This window comes from Mandrillus leucophaeus, unplaced genomic scaffold (assembly GCF_000951045.1).
Source record: "Mandrillus leucophaeus isolate KB7577 unplaced genomic scaffold, Mleu.le_1.0 Scaffold760, whole genome shotgun sequence".
NCBI classification, from domain to species: Eukaryota; Metazoa; Chordata; class Mammalia; order Primates; family Cercopithecidae; genus Mandrillus; species Mandrillus leucophaeus.
The window spans coordinates 119,686-143,123 of NW_012108253.1; the positions used below are offsets into that span (position 1 = coordinate 119,686).

Below are 23,438 nucleotides of genomic sequence, written 5' to 3' on the forward strand. Positions count from 1 at the left end.
TGACTGCCGTGAGTGAGGCCCCTGGGTCTCCTTTAATAGGCAGTTTCCTCCAGGCTTTTGTAGCAGCTGCCTGGATATGTGAAAACAAGCCAGGATCATATTGCATTTGGGTCTCAGTGTCTGCATAGTTTCCTGAACCAGTTAACATATCAAAATCCCAACCGTTTCCTGCCTGTTGATTTCTTTTAGCTGTGTCTCTGCAATTTTCAAAAAACTCTGACTTCCAAATCAAATGATCTCCCCTGGAGAGAACCGCCGTAACTAAGGTATTCCAATCTGTAGGGGTGAGCCAGTTGTCGGCTACAGATTCTACTATTGCAAGAGTATATGGGGCAGTAGCCCCATATTGAGAAGCGGCAGTTTTTAACTCTTTTATAATAGTGAAATCAAACTCATTATGATGTCTCCAGGCCTGTCCTTGTCCATCTATCGTTTCAGTGACTGGGAAGATGTCTTTGGGGGAAGAGTCTTCTCTATGTCGGCTAGCAACTAACCCCCCTCTTGGGACACGCTGTTCGGGCGGCTGAGGTGGGCACAGGGAACCCCCCCCATAACATCCAGGTTAGGTACCTTTTCATTTCCTGTTTTTAATTTTTGGAGCCTAATTATCAATGATTGATGCAACTCCTCAAGTTTAATTTGTTCTTCTAGTTGAGCAATTTTTTGTTTTAATTCTTCTTCGGAATCTACTACTGCTATAACAGTGGGCGCAGAAGCCCCATTACGTGTCCCATTATATGGGGGCGGGCGTGAAGTAAAGGGAGGCCAGTCGGGGTTATGATATTTAGCCGCCTCTTCCTCTAAGTCATCCCAATTTATGTCTGATTGATCAGGCTCATTAGTTTCTTCCTCTTTTTGAGGTTTTTGTAAAACCGGATTTTTTTCTGTTTGTTTTTGTGTAACATTTCTTTATCTGTTACAGAAGGAGACTTGACTCCCTCATCATCGCTCTCAAGGGAAATGAGATCCTCCTCGGTATCTTGCGGAGGCTTTGTGAGGTCAGAGCGGGAACCAACCTTTAGAATGTGTTCTGTTTGGGCGACCGCGGCCATGACTTGTGGATCGACCTCCTTTTTATCTATCAAATCTTTAATGAGATTCCAATAAGAGAAGGCGGTCACAGGAATTTTTTCTGGCCCAAAAGTATTATAATAATCTTGAAAACAATCTCCTACTCTACGCCATCTTTTAATATCTATAGTTCCTTCCTGTGGGAACCAAGGGCAGGTGTCTTTTACAAAGTCAAAAAATTTAAACAAATCATTGCCTTTAACCTTTACTCCTCGTGTCTTTAAGGCCTCTTTTAATTGTCCTACATAAATTTCATGTTGACTTAATTCTTGTCCCATTTCGGGCGGGCCACTTACCTTCGACCCTGACGCCGCAGGTTCCCGCGGTGATCGGAGGAGTTTAGTTTCACCTTGACGGTCCACGTTCTTTCGCGTCCTCTTCCTCACGGAATCCCTCGTTTCTGGGCCCCACGTTGAGGCACAACGTGTCCCGTCCGGCGGGATCGTCAACCTAGACCCTAGAAGAGGGAGTGGGAACTCGGGGGGACAGGAGACAGGAGAAATGGAGACAAGACAGTATCCTGATCAAGTCTCATTTATTGGTGGCAGCCTAATGCCTTATATAGACCAGCAGGGGCGGAGGTTGGGCCAGGGCGATGAGGGTGGCCCTGCGGTGGGCGTGGCCAGGTAGGTATCAGTTTCTTCCGTCGGAGGTCATGTTGCGCCTGCGCTGTCAGTTGGTAATTTTCCCGGGCGCAGAATGGCGCCTGCGCTGTAAATTGATTATCTTCCCCAGCGCGGGAAGATGGGTGATGAAGAACCCCGAAGAGCGGCATTTTGTACTGGCGTATGAGATATCAGTACAGAGAAGAAAGTAAATCTAGGGAGGAGGCATAGAGTAGAAACTTATAGAGCTCAGGCATCAGTTGTCAATTATTATCACTATGGCCGGGCCACACAGCTCAGGACAAATGAGTATACCAACGGTACGCTCCAGGAGGAGAGAAAAAATGCTCCTTCTCAGAAGAAAGCAGAACCCTGATATGTATGACAAGGTAGTACTTGACGCTGTAGCAATGAGGAAAGTCGAAATAACTCAAAGGTTCCTGACACGTTGACTCTTAATCTTCCCATTTAAATCCATCCTTTGATGTAATGAATCAATAATAAGCACATTGAATTAAGATGTGGCCATTTTATTTCTAACATATTTCACATGAACACAATCGTGGAGTCGGAAGTTCTAGAAGATCCGGAAACGTTTGCCCTTGCAAAAGTCTCTGTAGAGCGGATGGAAAACTAAAGAGAAGCCAAAAAAAAAAGTCCTTAACTAGAGATTGCAACTCACTTGTTGGGTTTGAATGCATATCGATGCCACGATTACCGGCACTTCTAACTGGAAAGTTTTAACTTAGAAACTAAGGTTAGGTGAAGGCAGCTAGATTAAAAAGCAAGAAACAAAACATGGGCTCGTCCGGGATTTGAACCCGGGACCTCTCGCACCCTAAGCGAGAATCATACCCCTAGACCAACGAGCCACCTGAACATGACCTCTTTTAAATATGTTTAATATTTACTAATTTTTAAAAAAAGTACATGTAGCTATATGCAACTATAATTTATAATACCTTTAATTAACTATTAAAAAATTATCAGGTCAATGAGACTCTCAGAATTTCCCCTCAATCCAATCCTAAGGACTGTTATCTCAAAGGGCTCTTGACCCAACCTTTCTAAAAGAAACAACTGTGGCGTTTGTTTAAAACGCAGAAATCTGGGTTCCTTCTCAAATCTGAGTCAAAGTATCTGGAGGCGAGGCCCAATAAGTTTCGTTTTTGACAAGCGCTCGAGCTCACCCACAGGTATGGGGCTAACAAAGCCTACGTGGAGCTCGCGACTTGAGATCAGCATTGTCCATAGAAAACAGTAAAACACGTGAAAATTCACTCGACAGGATATACAGCTTTGAGGTCGTAAATAAACAGAGGACATTCGTTGTACAAGGAACGGGGGATATTTAACATCAAGAAGTGGACTGAACTGTTATTCCTGGAGTTGGCCAACCTGGACCAAAGGGTCCAGGTTGCTGATGTGGAAAAGGTAGATTTTTGGAAAGGGGCTTAGTCCTTTCTTGGGAAATCAAAGTAACAAGAAAATGTTTCTCTCGGAATGGAATTTCTGTCTTGATGTGTGAGTGTTGAGCTTCCCAAGTAGGGATCCTTAACTGGGCAGTCAGAGATAATGAACACTGCCTTCTCACACTTGCCCCGCATTTCAGTATCTGAAGATTTATCTGTTTTCAGACTATTTCAAGGACAGTGTTGGAGCACCAAACAAATTGGTGTCATTGTTTTGCCCTATATTGAATTTAAATCTCGTAAAATATCCTGCTGCTTTTCTGCTTCTCATGAGCAAACATTTTCAGCACCATGACTTAAGAAAACAGGACCTCTGAACTTACTACAAATGTTTGGACTTCTGGCAAAGTGTTGGTTGTAGAGGTTAGCACAGTCTTTCTTGTAGTAACAGTCCTCAAACAAGTGGTTTTTCCTTATCTTTGTGTAAGTTACGTGATGGAAGAAAAGAACCGTGGCCCGTACGGGGATCGAACCCGCGACCTTGGCGTTATTAGCACCACGCTCTAACCAACTGAGCTAACCGGCCACCTACATGTCGAAAGTTTTAAAAACTGCATTAAGAATTTCATCAGTGTTTCGGAATGTTTTCGTTTTCGTTATTCCCCTACGGGAGAACGGTGCACTAGAGCAGTCAAATTCGCCCGTGCTGAGCTAGCTGAGATTCATCCTTCTCCCGATATTTGTCCTATTTTTATCATCCTATAACGCACAGGACTAACAATAGCCTGTCCTCCCTCCCCTTTCCGTGTTCTCAAGCCAAGATTATTTTTGCCCTAAAGGCAAACTATATACCACAAATAGGGCTCATTAATGGGTTCCGGGCAACTTTCCAGGTTGCTCCTCTTCTGTCATCTCTCCATTGGGCATGTTTTCCTGTGTTCTCAATTCGATTTGTTTCACATAGTTCAAAATAGCTCAAAGCAACCTTGTTCCCCGTACTCCATATACAATTCTACACACAGTGGCTAAAAGAACGCCATAAAAAGTTAAAGAAGTGGAGGACACAAAATACAGTTATTTGACATTTTGAAATATACTTTCTAATAGTATTGGGTGGATAGGATAAAAGGACTTGGAGATGCCGGGGATCGAACCCGGGGCCTCATACATGCGAAGCATGCGCTCTACCACTGAGCTACATCCCCATCCTCGCAAGCCCACTCTTTGTAGCTCTCCCTAGTTGTTTGTAAGAGATTTCTGTTCCCTACCCCCGCGCCTTCGTCCTCCCATATCTGCCCCTGTCCCCCGTCTCGGTCCCCAAATTCTAAGGTTTGCTGACTGCTGAAGTTAAATTCTCTTTTATTTGTCGAACAAAATCCTGAAATGGTTAATGGGGCAGCATCCATCAGTTTTCAAAGTGTGTAAAACCTTCCAGGCATCGGACACATTCGTCAAATACTTAACCTACTGACCCAGGGATAGAACTATTGATAACTACCTGGAAATCTGAGAAGAAAAAGGAGAGTGAGGACGCTTCTTTACAAACTTCTTTAATTTCTTTTTCCTTTTTTCAAAGAAACTGAACACTGAAAACCAAGGCAGGTGAAACCAAGCACTGCTAAATCAAACAGTTTTCTCTATCCTTCGTCTCACATCAGCTTCCCTAAGTATGTTGCCGAAAAGGTGATTCAATTACTCCCCTTTACGTGCACCAGCGTCAGATCAGGCTACTTTTGAAAATGTTTTGTTTGGGCCCAAGTTTGGAGAGAGGATTTGAGATATTTATCTGGGAAGCCTAGGAACTGAAGGCGAGCATTCTGTTAGTCTTTGACTGGACTGAATTACATGAATACATATATATGCGTGTAGAAAGATAGGTAGATAGGTAGGTAGGTAGGTAGGTAGGTAGATAGATAGATAGATAGATAGAATTTTGGGGGGATGTTAGTATTAATTTGTAATATGGTTAGACCTCGGTCTTAAAACGGACCCTCGTTGTGGCTGAGTTTCTGTGCTGTCATTAGCAAGAATTTCTAAATTACCAGCACCTTATTAAAATCACAGCTGAACCTTCTACAATCACGTTCTAGGTCAGATATATAGATTAATATATCAGGGTTGATGTGGCTTGGTCATTTTGTACGAAGCTTGGTAGCTCAGTCAGTATGGCCACGAACTTTTAATCTGAGGGCCCAGGTTTCAAATCCCTGTTCAGGTGTTACTGTGTTTCTCCTTTTTTCTTTCCATTTCTTCATTTTTAACCCAATATGTACAGTATTCTTTCTTTATTAACGGGAGATATGTTCCAAGACACCCAGTGAATGCCTGAAACCTCGGATAGTACCATAGTATACTATGTTTTTTCGATCTGATAACCAGGATGAGTACTAAGTGATTAACGTGTAGGGAGCGCATACCCCGTGGATACTCTGAACAAAGTGATGATCCTCGGGCGGGTGGGAGATTTCATGACGCTACTGAGAAAGGGGAGTTATTTGAAACTTATGCATTTTTTATTTCTGGAAGTTTCATTTAATATTTTGGACCACGGTTGAAGGGGGTAACTGAGACAGCGGAAGGGAAACTACGGACAAGGCGAGAGAGGTTACTGCAGTTAGAGGGAGGAAGGTAAGGTCAAGTCACAGGCTGATATCCCCGAATAAATGAAGGACTCTTGAGCTGACCATAGATCTCATAACCTAGGAGCTGTTTAGAAAATAGATGGGCCTTTTGGAAAGGGAGCCTCAGTGCACAAAGTTTTTCATCTGGAATAGGAATAAAGTTGCAATAACAGTGGTTACAAGTTGTTAAAGGTTAAACTCTTTCTTGAAAAGCAACAAAAATGCAAAGACTCCCTGTTTTCTCCATTAGTGTGCTCCTTTTTGATCCCCTGTTTTGCTGAGCCCTGGGGCTGCCTAGGTAAACAGACGTGGTTCCTCACTCAGAACTTGGGCCTAGTGGCAGTAGCTTTCATGTTTTTGGTAGTGACCTACAATTTGAAGTTTAGTGTACATCGTCAGTCATACATAAGTAACAGAAACAAAAGTTGCATGAACTGTTCCTTTTACCACAGACACTGCGTTCTGATTATTTCTGATTCTAGTCTATTCTAACTGAAATTTAACGTATCTTTCACTTGCTAATACAATTGAAAGAGAAGTAACTGTGACTCTGTCACCAAGAAAAATCACATATTTCTGTATACAATATAAATACATTTGTTACAAATACCCAAGACAACTGTTTCAAAATTACAGCGGTGATAAGACGGGTCTTGAAGTTTAATATTTAATGCCTTAATGAGAATCACACATTACTCTGAAATTATTTTAATCGTTTGATAACTGTTTTGTAGTATAATTGGCTTTCTTTGAAATCCTGTGTATTTTTTTAATTTTTCAAAACTACAATTTTTGAAAAGGGCTCCATGGGCTTCCTGTTGGGGTCAGAGGGCTCCCTGGGAGCTAAAAGATGAATCCCCGCAGAAATTCGCCATTTTTGAGGAGACCACTGTCGGGTGCCTGCCATCCCCTTCCGCCGCAACTCCACTAATGAGGACTAGAGGTTAGCGCTGGCTCCTGAGGCCAGAACAAGGTCTTTAAAGGTCTAAGGTGAAATTCCGGGTGGGAGCTCAGTCAAGCCTCCCCTACCCAACTGGGAATCAGTGAGCCAACCACAGCCGGCCCCGCAGGGCGACACCAAGAGGCGCTGACCTCCCAGGCCTCGAGGGCGTCGGAAGTGCGTCCCAGAGCAGAGCGGCCAGAGGGGCGGGGCGTCGCGGCGCTTGGGCCGCGCTCTTGAGTACCCCAAGTAGGGCTCTTCCAGGCCATGTTGATGACCCAGGCTGAAAGCCATTGGAGGGTTTTGAGAGAAGCAGGAGGTAATTTTTTTTTTCTTTTTCTTTTTTGTTTTTTGAAACGGAGTCTCACTCTATCTCCCAGACCGGATGGAGTTCACGGGAGCGATCACGGCTCACTGCAACCGAGGGAGGTACATTTTACCAGTATCTCTGTCAGAGGCATTCGAACCAGAGCGACTCCATTTTGAGTGAGGGCTAGGAAAACGAGGCTGGAACTTTTGCTGGGCTGCATTCCCAGAAAGTCAGGCATTCCTAGCCTCTAGATATTTATGGTTAAGGAAACAAATTAATAATGTTTAGTAAACGGACCCAGACTTGGGAGTGTCCAGATGTCCCCACATCTGGAGAACAAAGGCATTCGAAATTTTGCTTTAAATATAATATTATCGGTTCTTACAAAATATAATAAGAAAATTAATCCTTTATCACAAACCCTTGTAGCAGAGCACATCTCCCCATATATATAAGTATTGTACCTAGGGTGGATGCGTTCCTCAGTGTTTCAGGAACACCCTACTCTTGTCTATGGAGTAGCTGTACTTCACTACTTAACTTTCTTACTAAACTTGCTCTTACTTTGCACTGCGCACTCGCCCTGAATTCTTTCTTTCGTGAAAGCCAAGAACCCTCCCTTGGGGTCTGGATCGGGGCCCCTTTCCTGTAACACAACTACTACTGAGAAAAGAAGGTAGTGGTGCAAGGACGGATACAGAAAAATGAGTTTCCCTTCCTCTTCTTTCCAACTCTTCCATGCTCAGTTCCTCAGATGTGAGGGTCAGAAATTTGGTTATTAAAAGTTCTAGGCCGGGCGTGGTGGCTCACGCCTGTAATCCCAGCACTTTGGGAGGCCAAGGCGGGCGGATCACGAGGTCAGGAATTCGAGACCAGCCTGGCAAACACGGTGAAACCCTGTCTCTACTAAAACAAACACAAAAACGTAGCCGGGCACGGTGACAGGCGCCTGTAATTCCAGCTACTCGGGAGGCTGAGGCAAGAGAATCGCTTGAACCCGGGAGGCGGAGGTTGCAGTGAGCTGAGATCTTGCCATTGCACTCCAGCCTGGGCGACAAGAGTGGAACTCCGTCTCAAAAAAACAAAACAAAACAAAACAAACAAAATACTCTAGATCACTCAGGCTGATATATGTCTAAATTTATGTTTGTCTAAATGTAAAGTTTAATGAGAACAATTCTACTCAGCTCATAGAGTTTTCGAAATAAAATTATTCATATAAATCACTGGGCAGCTGGGCAAACAACACTTAATAATTCTCTTTTATTATAGTCGGAAACCTGATATAATTTGGTTATTCATCTTAATTATTTTTTGATCCAACAATAATTTATTGAACATCTGTGCACCTAAGATGACAGCAAGAGGGGGAAAAAAGAATAAAAGTAAACATCTATGCACCATTCTCTTAACATCTTTGTAAACGTTATTGTTCTTACTAGAAGGCTTTTTCTCACTCCTTGCTTGACCAGCTCCTTTCTGTTTTCATTTTGTTGGTCATGTGTCAACATACTACAGGGTCTTCCCTAAGGCCTCTTCATGCCCTGGCATCGGGGTTTGGGTCTCTTGCTGTGTTATAACAGAGAGCACACTACTGTATGGTGACCTATCTCTCTATCCCATTCAACGTTTTGTTTTGTTTTGTTTTGTTTTTTTGAGATGGAGTTTCACTCTGTCACCCAGGCTGGAGTGCAGTGGCGCCATCTCGGCTCACTGCAACCTCCGCCTCCCCTGTTCAAGCGATTCTCCTGTCTCAGCCTCCTGAGTAGCTGGGACTGCAGGGATGCGCCACCATGCCTGGCTAATACTTTGGTATTTGTAGTAGGAGACAGGGTTTCACTATGTTGGTCAGGCTGGTCTCGAACTCTTGACCTCAAATGATCTGCCTGCCTTGGCCTCCCAAAGTGCTGAGACTACAGGGGTGAGCCACTGCACCCGGCTCTCATTCAACTTTGAGCTGAGAACAGGGAATATTTCTTTTATCCTTGATCCTAATCTGTTGTCAGGCATAAAGTGCAGATAAGTGTTTGTTGTTTAACAAATAAAATGGAGTGGGAATAGTTGAGCAGATGAAGGATGGTAATACAGCATGACAAAGTAGAAATGCCAGCAATTCACTATTACAAAGGAAAAAAATGCTATTATGTAATTCCAATTTTACTATATATGCTACTTATTGGTTTTAGTAAGGGCTCCATATGGAGTGTCCTGGGCCCCAGTTTTGTGGAGTAATCGAATCGTCTTTTTTCCTTCTGTTTTTCAGTGGCGATGTAAGATTCTGGGAAATATTAATTTTTTTTCAAATCTCCAACAGAGCTTTATGTATCAATATGCTAATTAGGTAAACTGCAATATTAGTCATTTCCATAAAGTGTCTCTAATTCTTTTCAAAACCTTGCAAAATAAGTATTAGTTCTTGCTTTGTTACAGAGGAAACTGTGGCTTAGAAAGGCTAAGCAATCATCCAAACTTGGCATTATTTACTGCCAACTCTCTCAGACCTCTTCACGGTTCCATACTAGGTACAAATCATCAACATGTTTTGCCTAGATTGCTGTGACAGCTTACAGTCTATTGCTCATGCAGCAGCCATACACATACACGCATATATGAAATACCTTAGACTGTGCCATTTCTTTGCTCAAAACTCTAATGGCACTGGGCATGGTGGCTCATGCCTGTAATCCCAGCACTTTGGGAGGCCAAGGCGGGCTGTTCACTTGAGGCCAGGAGGTTGAGACCAGCCTGACCAATATGGCAAAAACCCGTCTCTTCTAAAAATACAAATAATAACAATAAAAATAAAAAAATTAGCCAGGCCTGGTGGTAGGTGCCTGTAATACCAGCTACTCGGGAGGCTGAGGCCGGAGAATCGGGGGCGGAGGTTGCAGTGAGCAGAGATCGCGTCACTGCACTCCAGCCTGGGTGACAGAGTGAGGCTCCATTTCAAAAAACAAAAAAAAAAAGAAACAAAAAAGGAGAGAGGCGGCCGGGCATGGTCGCGCACGTCTGTAATCCCAGCACTTTGGGAAGCTGAGGCGGGTGGATCACCTGAGGTCAGGAGTTCGAAACCAGCATGGCCAACATGGTGAAACTCCGTCTCTACTAACTAAAAATACAAACATTAGTCAGGTGTGGTGGTGCATGCCTGCAGTCCCACGTATTTGGAAGGTGAGGCAGAAGAATCGCTTGAACCCAGGAGGCGGAGGTTGCGGCGAGCTGAGATCGCATCACTGCACTCCAGCCTGGGAGACAGAGTGAGGCTCTGGCTGGGGAAAAAAAAAAAAAAAAAGCAGACACCAACACCTAGACTACACTGAGCATTAGAAAAAGAAATTATAGGTATAAGGACTAAAAAGAAACAAAATAGTTTGTATACACAGAATATATGGTTGTCTACGGAAAAAACAAAAACCCCACAAGAATATACAGATACAAGAATGAAAGGTAGCAAGGTTGCTGGATACAAAAATTGAAATCAACATTAGCTAAAACCAGAAAATGTAATAACTAAAAATATGCCATAGAAAGTAGTGTTAAAAAGCGTAAAGTTCCCAGGAAATATTAACAAGAAGACCTTTATGGAGAAAATTATAAACTTTACTGAAAGATATTTCAAAGGCCTAAGTAAATGGAGAGCTGAACCATATTCATGTATTGGAAGACAACATTGTAAAGATGACTTGGCTTACCAGATTAATGTATAAATTCAATACAAATCCAATCAAAATTTCAATGTTCTTGGGTTTGTTTGATTTACAAATTGTTGATCTAATTCTAGAAGTAATATGGAGGAACAGTTGGCTAAGAATAGCCAAGACACTCCAAGGAAGAAAAATTTTGTGGTGATATTGGAGACAGAGGTGAAATTGGCTAAAATTATGACAAAATGTGGAGGCATCTTGGTTTTTATCAGACCTTTTCCTAAAGTTGCAATAATCAGGACTGTATTGTACTGCTATAAGATTAGACAAATTGATGTCAGTCAGAATAGAAACCATCAAAAGACCCACACACGTACACAAAAATTTAATTTATGAAAGAGGCAGTGTTACAAATCACTGGGGAAAGGATGAACTTTTCAGTAAATACTGCAGAGACAACCACTTTGAAATATGAAAAATGTTAAATTGAATTTCTAACTCATAATTTTCACAAAAATCAGTTCAGGACAGACTAAAGACAAATGTGAAAGGCAAAAGTATAAAATTTCTACAAGGCAGTAAAGAATATATTTATGACTTTGGGTAGGAAAGGATCTCCCCCCAAACTAACTTGTATTCAGCTTTATATGATACTTTTTAAAAACATTTACTTTCAGCAGGAAATAGGCAACAATCTATAACATTTTACAATTTCCAAACTCCCCTCCTCTAAAAGTCACTGTAAAAGTTAACAACATAGGTTGTTGCTGTTTTGAACAAGAAAGATTTTCAGAAAGGGTGGACACTTCACATAAGGCCTGTATGAGCTTTTCACAGGCCCACTTCGACATGGAGGGAATACCGTAAAACTAGCAGGATGGATCCACAAACTGAAAACAGGAATCTTGGCTCTTTTGAGTGACACCATCTCGATGTTATCAACAGAAAGCCTGAGTTTTGTTACCTAACACAGTTGATTTTAGGATTGCCAAGGCCACATCAAGACTCTTGGTTTAAGGAAGTCAAGTCTATGCTGATGGCATCAGGGAAAGAGGAGACACGAAGTTTTGGTTCCCCACACTGTAAGGCTTCTGTGCCAAAGTGGCTGACATGTGAATGTCAGAGAATCTCTCCTGGGAATCAAGGGAATCAAGAATAATCTTCAAACAGGACAGAAAATCCTATTTTCCCCTATTTCAATTCAGTTTCTGAGATACACCCTATTAGTGGTATTTGCCCTTTCCACAAAAGACAAGGAAGTGTCCTATGTGCTAACAACATAACTTAAAAAAGAGAGCCAAAATTCTACGGTTTTATAAAACTTGATTTAAAAAAATAGTATTTCAAACAGTAGAATCACTATAAGACAGAGCTATCAAAAATGTACATTTCACTTGGCATCCCCAGTGCCTTCTGCTTTCTGGGACTGGAGTGTAGAGGCATCTCGGTTTTTTGCAGGGTTGTTCCCATCCTTGCCAGCATCTGCTTTCCCCTTTCTCCCTTTGGGAAGCTTCTCTCCCTTCTTTGCAGAGGCCTTTTTAGGCCTGGGCTCTGGTTTTGGAGGAGCTGGTTTAGCAGATAACCGCGCTGATCTCCTCTGTGGCTCATCCTTCACCTTTGCTTTATCACCTTTAGCATCTCCTTTTGCCTTTCTCTTCGGCATGGTGGCAGCAGTGTTGGCAGGCGGCTTGAGCAGTCCTGGTGGGTGTTTCTGTCCTCCTCACACTGCTCCTGGAAAGATGTCTTTAACAAGACACAAAAAGTGTAAACCACAAAGGGAAAGACTGACCAATGTAAACATTAAAAATCAAATTTGACTATATTGTTAATAATTTGTGTATATCAAAAAAGATAGCACAGTAAAAGTAAAACAATAAGTTACCAGCTCGGCAAAGATATGTGTAACACATATAATGGACAAAATGTTAGAATCCTGAATACATAAAGCATTCCTACAGATCCATAAGAAAAGGACAAAATGAAAATTTTAAAACTATGGCAAAAAATGTTAACAAGTACTTCTTGGAAGCATGAGTGAGGAATAAGCACCTAAAAATAGATAAGAAGTACATATTAAAAGCATAGGATATAACATTTCATATCTATCAAATTGAAGAAAACCAAGTTGTCTGACAATATCAAGGACTCAACTGATAGGGAGCAATCAAAACCCTTATGTACTGCTGTGTGTGTGTGCAAATTAGTGTATTTGCTTCAGGAAACAGTGGTTATTTGTAAAGCACGCTGGAAACAGTGGTATTATGTAAAGCAATTTTATGTCTAGGTGTTTACTTAGAGGGATTCTTGGAGGTGTGGACAGGAGATCTCCACAAGAATGTTTCCAGCAACACTGTAATTTCAAAAACCTGTAAATCACCCAAATGTCCTTCAATAGTAGAAGGGATATATATATTTTGGTAGTATCTATAAAAGGGAATACTATTCAGCAGCAGAAACAAATACATTACAGCTAGGTTCAAAAACGAGGATCAATCTCAAGAATATAATGACGAACAAAAATAGCAAGTTGCAGAAGAATAGGTACACTATAGATCCATTTACACATGTAAAACTATGACATGTTGAGGCCACAAACATATAGCAAAACTTGAAAAAAAAAAAAAGGGGATAAATAAAAATTGGCCAGTGGTTATCTCTTGGGAGTTGGGAAAGGGATGTGGTTGGAGAAGGCATGTAGGTTAGTCCAGAGATAGGGGACGTTGAGTTCTCTTCTTTAAGCTGTAGGGGAAGCACATGGGTGGAGTATTATCTGTCTTACACAGAAAAATTGTATGTGCCTGCTCAAGAATTAATAAAAATACTAAAAAATGTGGGTAGCCCAGAGCACAGATTGAGAGCCACAGAGGTAGGAAATAGAGAAGAGTCTGAGTTTGGGTAATTAGGACTTAGGCCTAGGGCTGGCACTCACAGGCACTGTGTAACTTTTTTAAAGCTTTTGTCTATCATACCTTCTGCCCCACCCTTGAAAACATTTTCTGGGAAATTCTGTAACCTTGTGAGTGGCCCCATTCTACAATGTTATTATTATTTTTTTAATCTTGTCTCCAAATTGCTCCAGTTTTGAATTTTTTTGTTTTGTTTTGTTTTTTTAGACGGAGTCTCAGAGTCTCCCTCTGTCACCCAGGCTGGAGTACAGTGGTGTGATCGCATCTCACTGCAACCTCTGCCTCCCAGGTTCAAGCAATTCTCCTGCCTCAGCCTCCCAGGTAGCTAGGATTACAGATGCCCACCATCACACTCAGCTAATTTTTGTATTTTTATTAGAGATGGGGTTTCACCATGTTGGCCAGGCTGGTCTCAAACTCCTGACCTCAGGTGATCCACCTGAGAATTGCTTGAAACCGGGAGGCAGAGGTTGCAGTGAGCCGAGCTTGTGCCACTGCACTCCAGCCTGGGGGACAGAGTGAGAGCCTGCCTCAAAAAAAAAAAAAATAAAAAAGTAATGGTGCCACTGAGACATACAGTTCTACTGATCTAACTACACCTGACCTGCTCTCTTCTGAAGAAATCCTTGCCATTACATAAATTTATTGCTAATTTTTGTCCTTTTCCCTTTCTTTCAAATGCAACATTAAGGAATCATTTTAACAATTTTTAGGAAACAAAAGGAGCTACTCTTACAATGAAGGAACCAGTGAAAATCACTTGGTCTAACAGTAGGGTGACTTGATTTATACCTGTTGCCCTAGTATAATTATTCATAATGTTACCTTTTACTTTGAAAAGTGACCCAGCTTGGGCAATGAATAATAAAGAAGGTTATCCCAAATATTCTGCATATATTTTTAGAGACCTTTATGTTACCAGAGAATGAGAGTGTTTAACCAAAGAGTGAGCTTTTGGCCTAGCACACATTTCCCTAAGAATGGATACCCCATACCATTCCCCTTCCATCTCACTTCAAAATTGTTTCTCAGCCCATTTCCTGGTGTGGGAATGCTCACACAACCTCTTTTCCTGTGTTCAGTTTTCTTCAAGTTAGATCCATTGCAGTCCATCCCAAGTAGGGGGGCCATTATCTCCACATGTCAAAGGCCAAAATACAGCAGGTGACAAAATAAAATCAGGAAAAATAGGCTACTGCCTGGATGCTGTATCTGAGTATATAAATAACGATTTAATTCTTGAAACTCACCTTTAGGAAGCTGATTAGGAGAGCAGGTCACCGACTCTATAGAGAACTTACAAATGTAGGAGATAGATACACATATAATGAAAAGGGGCCAGAGAGATGGGTAAAAGCTCTTACCATTTCCATAAAGGACAAGGAGGTTCGAAAAGGAAGGAGCTCTCACCACACAGTGGTTTTAACTTAGAAGAAATTATCTGAGGTGGGACGGAAGGGATTTTTAGGTAAATGAAACTCTTTTGTATGCTACTGTAATGGCATATGTTATATAATGGTAGATATTATGAATTTGACAAAACCCACAGAACTTCATACAGTGAGTGAACCCTGATGTAAACTATATATTTTAGTTAATAATAAGCTGTCAATATTAGTTAATCATTTGTAACAAATGTACCACACCAGTGCAAGTTGTTAATAACTTAGGAGAAACTGAGGTGGGGGAAAGGAAGTATGTGGGAACTCTCTGTTCAATTTCCTGTAAACCAAAAATTGCTCTAAAAAAAGGAAGTCTATTAATGTAAAAACAATACACATTTTAAGAGTTCAAAAAAATAATGTTAATGATAAAATATAAAAGTCATTACAAATACTCCTTCATGCATGTGGAAGAAAAGAATATTAACTGGCAGATAAATCTTACTAGTAACTGTGTAACTTTTGGAAATAGAGAGAAATGACTTTCAGTGGTATCATCAGGGCAAGAAATTATCAAGACACATACTGAAGTTATTTTCCCAAGACATGGCAACAATTTAAAAAGTTTTAGAAATATAACAATTCCCCTTTGTTAAAATAACTCTTCCAATAACATTATATTAACAAACAACAGAGCAAGTTAGTGAAAGTTTTGAATCACTCCTCTTCATTGCACAGAACTGGACTGAAATTCTCATGAACGTTCTCAATTTAACTCCTCATTTAATGAGATTGCTGTAGGAGAGAAGGAACATCTGCTTCATCCTTCTTCCAATCCTTTTGTTAGCATGAAGACTTGCATTTTTATCATCAGAAAAAGATCATGATGTTTAAATTAACTGGCAGAAATAGCTTAAAAAAAAAAAAACTAATAGTGAAATAAAAAGCAAAATAGGGTCTTATGGGTGGGCTCTAATTCAAATGACTGGTGTACTTATAGGAAGAGGAGATTAGGATACAGACAACACAGAGGAACACATCTAAGGACATAGTGGGAGGCAGCCATCTGCAAGTCAAAGAGAGGCCTCAGAAGAAACCAAACCTGCCGACATCTTGATCTTGGACTTCTACCCTCCAGAAGTCAAAGAAAATTAATTTTTGTTGTTTAAGCCACCCAGCCTGTGGTACCTTGTTTTGGTAGCCCTAACGGACTAACATAAGAGGGAACAGTGTAAGAATTTAGTGACTTCGGTAGAGCGTGGTGGCTCACGCCTGTGATCCCAGAACTTTGGGAGGCCAAGGTGGGAAGATCACGAGGTCAGGAGTTCAACACCAGCCTGACCAACATGGTGAAACCCTGGCTCTACTAAAAAATACAAAAATTAGCCAGGGGTGGTGGTACGTGCCTGTAATCCCAGCTCCTCAGGATGCTGAGGCAGGAGAACTGCTTGAACCTGGGAGGCAGAGGTTGCAGTGAGCCGAGACTGCGCCATTGCACTCCAGCCTGGGCAATAGAGTGAGACTCTATTAAAAAATAAATAAATAAATAAATAATTTAGTGACTAGGGAAACATCTTGGATTAGATTAATTTGGGGGTCTCACCCAGCTCTCAAAATATATTTTTCCATGTTTTTTCTCTTTCATAGCAAGCAAATCCATGGACCAAAATGCCACCTCATTCAATACTCATTTTCACCTCATCCCTAGCAAACACAAGGCACATTTTAGCAGCATCTTTTTGCTCTTTCAATGGATACAGAACTGTGTTTCTGGGAGGTAGTTCTAATTTGGATTTTAGCCTCAATCCCACCCCAAAATCAGACAGCTCCCCTCTTCTTCCCTGCCTCTTACTTAAGGAAAGATCGTGTTTGGGGGTTGGAAGGAAGACGTGGAAGAAAGTTATGAACACCAAGCTTAGGAAGGAGAGAATAAAGGATATAATTAATATACAATAAAAAATCACAGGCAATGCTGGGCTCAGTGGCTCACGCCTGTAATCCCAGCACTTTGGGAGGTGGAGGCAGGTGGATCACTTGAGGTCAGGAGTTCAAGACCAGCCTGGCCAACATGGTGAAACCCATCTCTACTAAAAATGCAAAAATTAGCTGGGTGTGGTGGCACATGCCTATAGTCCCAGCTACTTGGGAGGTTGAGGCAGGAGAATCACTTGAGCCCGGGAGGCGGAGGTTGCAGTGAGCCAAGATTGAGCCACTGCACTCCAGCCTGGGTGACAGAGCGAGACTCTGTCTCAATAAAAAATAAAAAATAAAAAGATTAACAGGCAAGATGCTGTGTGCTACAGAAGCAAGAGGTCACATGGTGTCAGTCACTCTCCAGGGCCTGTTTGTTCTTCATCTTCCAAAGTATTAGAGAGGCAGCATGAGTTTCCATGGGAGTTAAGTGAGAGAGACTGGGAGATGCAGGGGTAGAAAGGAAAGATGAGAAAAGGCAGGGTGTCTACAACGGTAGGTTTGCTGTTGCAGCTTGCCAGAATGCATTTGGTTTAAAGAGAAGGAGTGAGCCATAAGCTCCCAAACAGTCACCCATCTGTAAAGGTTGGTTAGAGGCACACTCAGCTTCCAGGCTAAAGTATTCCTGCTAACTGGCATCAGAGAGAGATGAAGAGGATAAATTCTTGTCATCTCCCAGGACCCTGGAACCTCTGCCCCCTTTCAGGACACCACAATAACTTGCTTATATTTCTGGGTAGTAGAGAGGGGATTTTAAATGAAAATGTATTAGACAGATTGCTGTTGAGCACATGGCCAAGTTTATTGTCTTGCTAACCAAGATATTATCTTGCTAGCCAAGATGTTGTCTTGTTAAGGGAAACAGCAAGATAACGAAGAATGGACCTTTCAAGTCAACATCCAGCCAAGCAGCCTGTTTAAGAAAATGGTAAAAAGAAAACAGCTCATTAAACATTGTCCTTTTCTTTCTTTCTTTCTGTTTATTTTTTAATTTTGCAGACCCACCAAAGAATGCAGCCCTTCTTTTGTCGTGGTCATAAAAATACCACATTCGGTCGGGCGCGGTGGCTCACGCCTGTTATCTCACTTTGGGAGGCCGAAGCAGGCGGATCACTTGAGGTCAGGAGTCTGAGACCAGCCTAGCCAATATGGTGAAACCCCGTCTCTAACTAAAATACAAAAATTATCCGGACGTGGTATTGCACGCCTGTAGTCCCAGCTGCTCAGGAGTCTGAGGCACAAAAATCGCTTGAACTCGGGAGGTAGAGGGAGGTGCAGGTTGCAGTGAGAGAGATCGCACCATTACACTCCAGCCTGGGAGATACAGTGAGACTCCGTCTCAAAAACAAACAAAAACAAACACATCGCATTCTTATCAGTCATTTGAGGGAACCTGGAGCAATGTGATCTGAGAGGCTAGGCTTGGCTAATCCCTAGAAAAAGTAGTAATACATCTAAGAAAGAAATCTCTCTGAGGGTACACCCCAGGCTGCCAGGTGGCACAACAAAACTTTCTCATAAAAGCGTTTGATTAATCCAATTAACTTGTAAGCAAGCCATGTGGCAGGCAGAGGTAAGAGGCCAAACACCAAGGCACAAGTCCTGATTCTAAACAAGTGCTGGTCCATTTCTTAAGCTTGGGATCCATTTTTTCTTTGTGATGGGATAGCGAAAGGTCAAAGTGGAGGAAGACTCAGCTCTTGGGTGTCTCCTCAACGAGGGTTTCTCGAAGGTAAATTGGGGAGGAAAGGAGAGCCCACGGCAGGTCAGTCCAACCTGCCAGTCACCACCTCTTCAAGGCCACAGCCCTGCGGGAGCAATCCTTTCAAATCCCCTTCTTTCCTTCTTTTATTGGCCCTAGAGCGCCGATTAGGGCTTCTCATCCCTGTCGGGCCTGCGGCTGTCTGTGACCCCACCTCTGGATTCAGCTTTTCCCAGGGATTCACACTCGGAGCTCAGGAGAGATGCTGCGATTACTCTGGAGACGGGAAGACAGGCGGGGCTCACGGGGCCCAAGGCCCTTAATCATGACCGGGGCCAGCTGGCAGGAGGGTCCTAAGTATATGGAGGGCGGCGGGACCCCCCACCCCGCCCCTCATTTTCCCGGGTAGCGTACTAAAGTCTGTGAGGCACTTACCCGAGTTTCGTGGCCGTCCGAGGGGCGCGGGAATCCCAGCTGAGGCCCTTGACGCGCCGGAGCCCTAGGCGTGGGCAGGGCCAGCACCAGCCCCAAGATGCAGAAGACGAGGGGAGCCCGGCACTGCCAGGAACAGGAAGGCGAAGGAAGGTGAGGATGCGCTTCCGGGGCTGCAGGCGGGGAGCCGCCCCGAGTTCAAGCCGGAGAGAGCCGGTTCTCCCCGTGGCGATATGTGTGTGAGACTCTGAGGCCCGCCCTAAGCACCGCTGCCCCGACCTCGTAAGACAGGAAGACAGGAAATTTATGATGGCCTGAAAAGTCGTTAAAAGATACACACTGTAAGAATTTCGTAGTAGGAAGGGAAAAAAAAAAAAAAAAAACTTGTTTCCGCCCGGTTTCGAACCGGGGACCTTTCGCGTGTGAGGCGAACGTGATAACCACTACACTACGGAAACTCATCGGGGTCTGGGCTCTCAGAGCAAGCAGTTCTAACTGCATAGTAAATACACTTGGTGTTTCTTCGTTCAAGTGCCAGTTTTGCTGATGTGCGCATGCGTCTATGTACTGAACTCTCAAACCAGAAAAACCAATGAACAGCTCAGACCTAGCCTCTCCAGTGTTAAAACTGAAGCCACATGCAGTCATTTCAAACGACTGAATAGGGAAGAACACGATAGAGACTTTAATATCTCTGAACGGGCCTTCGTTCTTCGGCCAAAATGGTCAGGCGAGGCTGGGCACGACTTTGGTAGGGCGAGCGTTTCTATGACGTAGTTGGCGTTACCACGTGGTCAGTGGCAGAATTTGCTCCCCAGAGAAATGATAACCCCATCTCTTGTCGAAAGCGGCCCCTTCTCGCTTCTGAGACTTCCAGGCAAATTTACCCTGCACGAAGTCGCTTACTCCGGCGGAATAGGAAAGTTGTAAAATAAACCTGTACATATACCGAGCCAGCCAGGAGTCGAACCTGGAATCTTCTGATCCGTAGTCAGACGCGTTATCCATTGCGCCACTGGCCCCACACGTTGGTTGATAGCAGGGTATTTCATAAGAAACTAGGTTGTACCCGTAATGTCTGGGCGAGGGCCTGTAAGCCGCGTTTGCCCGCTGGTCCAGGCTCGCAGCGCACGGACTCCCTGGTGGCTACTTCTGCACACACCCCGTAGCCTTCATTCCTTTCTCGGTCTGTCTCTGCCGGCTGAAAGATGGCGGTGAAAAGCATGCCCTGCATCCTCTCTGCCCCAGTATCACCGCTCCATTAATACGTTCGTTCATTCAACCAGTATTAGTGTTCACGGCACTGTAGATAACGGTGAAGAAAACATGAGAGATCCTTGCCCTTAAGATTACATGGCAGTGGCGGAAGCGGATAATAAAGCACTAAATAAACGAAATAATAGTGATAAGCGATTGGAGAAAAAAAAAATAATAAAACAGGGAAAGAGGATAGGAAAGGCCAGCAGTGAAAGCGATGAACGAGAGATAAATGCTGATATCAGGGGAAAAGAGTGATCTGGAACAGGGAAAAAGTCGCTAGGAAAAAGTCCTGGAGGTGGGAGCAGGCTTGGGAGTTATGTTGAGGAGGCCGGTGCTCAGTGGAGAGGAATAGGAGATCCTGGGAGACCACCTCCGGCTTTATAGGCCCTTGTAAGGACTCTGGCCAACTTTACAGGCCCTTGTAAGGACTCTGGCTGGTATTCTGTAGGAAACTGGAAGCCGTTGTACAGTGACATGGTCTGAGTTTTTATTTGTCTCTCTGTGGTTCTTTTTTTTTTTTTCTTCAAATATTTTACTAAGCAAAACTGCTAGGCCTCCTCACTGCATGCTGCTTCTACTGCAGGGCCTTGATCTCAGAATTTGACAGCTTTATAAGGAGCATCAACCCGGACACACATATGAATGTTCACTTGTTCACTTTGGAAGCAAACAAACGTCTCATATGTGTGTGTTTTGGTTTGTCCATATTTCTGAGAATAAATCATCCCCATGCCTGGTGAGCATTTTAAGTAAGTTGAGGTCTACTACACAGGAGTAAAACTGCCTGATATTGAGAATATACACATTGAGATTAGAAAATATTTGTTTTCAGTTCATAAGGTTTCAACAGCCCTTACAAAAAATATTCTGCTCTTTCTGCATAAGCGTTAAGGTAGGCCTAGGTTATGGATTCCTCCCTAGGCAGTAGCATAGGGATCTTCTCGTTAGGTTTTGTACGATGGACCCCAAGGGCAGCTTGGCAATTCTGGACTCTATCTCAGAATAATACTTCTGAATATACGAAAGAAAAAATAAATATGTAAGATTTCAAAAGAAAACTAATTATGTTAAAATAGGTTACCAAAACTTTTTTTTTTTTTTTTTTTTTTTTTGAGACAGAATTTTGCTCTTATTGCCCAGGCCGCAGTGCAATGGCGCGATCTCGGCTCACCGCAACCTCTACCTCCCGGGTTCAAGTGATTCTCATGCCTCAGCCTCTCAAGTAGCTGAAATTACAGGCATGTGCCACCACGTTCGGCTAATTTTGTGTCTTTAGTAGAGACGGGGTTTCTCCATGTTGGTGGGGCTAGAGCATCCCTGGAAGTCACAGGTCCCACTTAGCACTTTAAAAATGGACTTTAACCCAGCTGGTTGTAGGCTCTGTCCACATTCACTCTCCTCAGTGTTTGTCTATAAAAATTTATCTGTGTTTTGCAGGCTTTGAAGACCTCCCTTGGGTACCTCAAATTTCTTAGCTATATTCACTACAAGAAATGCTTTCGGCTGGGCGCGGCGGCTCATGCCTGTAATCCCAGCAGTTTGGGAGCCCGAGGTGGGCGGATCACGAGGTCAGCAGATCGAGACCAGCCTGGCCAACATCGTGAACCCTCGTCTCTACTAAAAACACAAAAAATTAGCCTGGCGTGGGTCCCAGCTACTCGGGAGGCAGGATAATTGCTTGTATCCGGGAGGCGGAGGTTGCAGTGAGCCGAGATCGCGCCACTTACTGCAGTCCAGCCTAGGCGACAGAGCGAGACTCTGTCTCAAAAAAAAAGAAAAAAAAAAAAGCTTTCGCTTTGTTTTTGAAAATCTTTCTACGTCTTTTCTGACAGTTCCAGTTTCAACTTTCAGTCTTTTCTTCAGCATATATCGGAGAAACAGAGTGCAGATATATAAATCTAGGTATATATTTATATATATCTAGGGTGAGGACTGGCAAGTCTGAAACCTGTAGGGTTGTAGGGCAGGCTGGAAACTCAGGCAGAAGCTGACGCTGAAGTCTTGAAACAGAATTTCTTCTTCCTTAGGGAAGTCTTTGTTTTGCTCTCAAAGCCTTTTAACTGGATAAGGCCCATCTACATAAAGGAAAATCTTTATTTAAGGTTAACTGATTGTTGACCACATTTACAAAATAACTTCACAGAAACATGTAGATTAGCGTTTAATTGAATAACTGGGTACTATATAGCCTAGCTAAGTTGACACATACAACTATCACAGTGGTGGACTCTTCTCCTCTGTGTTTCAGTGCACAGTTTTTTTCAGTTTCACTCCCAGGCATATGGAAAACTGCACCATCTGCCACTCTCACATTGTTTTACATGACTGTCAGCAGGCTGTGACACAGCCACATGCATCCTCTCCAATTTCAGATGTGTGGAGCGGAGCCAACGTGAGAGTTCCACGGTTCATCCTAATCACAGTGGGAACTGAATAGAAGATACGGTTCACACCAAGAGTTCTGTAAATGATTGCTCAAAGTCTCAATTTGCTTCCAAGGCTTATCTCTGGTTAAATAACTCCTTTGACATCCTAGAAATTATGTGCAAACTTCGTCAGCTGCCAGTCAAAGGAAAAACCAAAATAAAATACTATTGGCTCTGCTGTCTAGTGCCTGCCACAGTTGGGTTAAAGCCATTTTAGGTGTGACTGTGCTATTTATGATGATTATATTGGCTCCAAGCACACTCATAATATGGTGGCTAATCGTATAATAATGAAATAATAAGTGCTTATTCCATGAGTCTCAATCAAAGTGAGTGCTGAGTTCATAGACTTGCATCTTTTTATAAAAATGAAAACTCTAGTCGGCGTGGCCTTTTACTGTTCCCCCCATCACATATATAGGCAAAGGTACATGCCAGTGTCTGCCTTAGATTGTGACAGAGAAACCCTCCAAATATTGATACAGCTAAGAAATACTGAAATGTCTGTTTCAGCATAATCACCAGGACAACAGATTTCAAGTAAAAAAGCCAAATATAATTACAGGTTTCATTTGGGAAGTTACTTTCACAGCTGTGCCAACAATTTGGATACTCTTCAGAATTTCATTAAACCCCTTTGTTCAAATTATACTCCCAAGATCAGATTTATTTTTAATAGAGAACAGAATAAGTTGGGAACACATAAGCCCCCATGACGATATAGAATTTTTTTTCTCTATGTACACACACACACAC

General features: G+C 42.8%; 1 protein-coding gene and 5 non-coding genes across 8 annotated transcripts; all 6 read right to left on the reverse strand.

Annotated features, from left to right (window-relative positions):
- Positions 1 to 2,476: 2,476 nt before the first annotated feature.
- On the reverse strand, positions 2,477 to 2,548 carry TRNAP-AGG. The gene has a single exon. It is a non-coding gene; the product is annotated as a tRNA-Pro (tRNA).
- Positions 2,549 to 3,600: 1,052 nt separating this feature from the next.
- On the reverse strand, positions 3,601 to 3,674 carry TRNAI-AAU. Its single transcript has one exon. It is a non-coding gene; the product is annotated as a tRNA-Ile (tRNA).
- A 547-nt stretch (positions 3,675 to 4,221) lies between these two features.
- TRNAA-CGC lies at positions 4,222 to 4,293 on the reverse strand. Its single transcript has one exon. It is a non-coding gene; the product is annotated as a tRNA-Ala (tRNA).
- A 6,248-nt stretch (positions 4,294 to 10,541) lies between these two features.
- On the reverse strand, positions 10,542 to 19,544 carry HMGN4 (high mobility group nucleosomal binding domain 4). Of its 3 annotated transcripts, XM_011966415.1 has the most exons (4): positions 19,000 to 19,133; positions 14,760 to 14,805; positions 14,505 to 14,643; positions 10,542 to 12,346 (listed from the first exon to the last, which is right to left on the reverse strand). In XM_011966415.1, exon 4 carries the CDS (start codon positions 12,264 to 12,266, stop codon positions 11,994 to 11,996), a length of 273 nt encoding a protein of 90 aa, XP_011821805.1. In that variant the 5' UTR covers positions 12,267 to 12,346; positions 14,505 to 14,643; positions 14,760 to 14,805; positions 19,000 to 19,133; the 3' UTR covers positions 10,542 to 11,993. The 3 variants fall into 3 exon arrangements, with proteins under 3 accessions (XP_011821805.1, XP_011821806.1, XP_011821804.1); XM_011966416.1 differs by lacking the exon at positions 14,760 to 14,805 and having other exon boundaries at positions 14,505 to 14,721; positions 19,000 to 19,143; XM_011966414.1 differs by lacking the exons at positions 14,505 to 14,643; positions 14,760 to 14,805 and having other exon boundaries at positions 19,000 to 19,544.
- Positions 19,382 to 19,454, reverse strand: TRNAV-CAC. Its single transcript has one exon. It is a non-coding gene; the product is annotated as a tRNA-Val (tRNA).
- Positions 19,545 to 19,945: 401 nt separating the features above from the next.
- Positions 19,946 to 20,018, reverse strand: TRNAR-ACG. The gene has a single exon. It is a non-coding gene; the product is annotated as a tRNA-Arg (tRNA).
- Positions 20,019 to 23,438: the final 3,420 nt, after the last annotated feature.

Coding starts and splice junctions, on each gene's coding strand:
- HMGN4 (XM_011966414.1), bottom strand. CDS start 12,266: ATGCCGAAGAGAAAGGCAAAAGGAGATGCTAAAGGTGATAAAGCAAAG.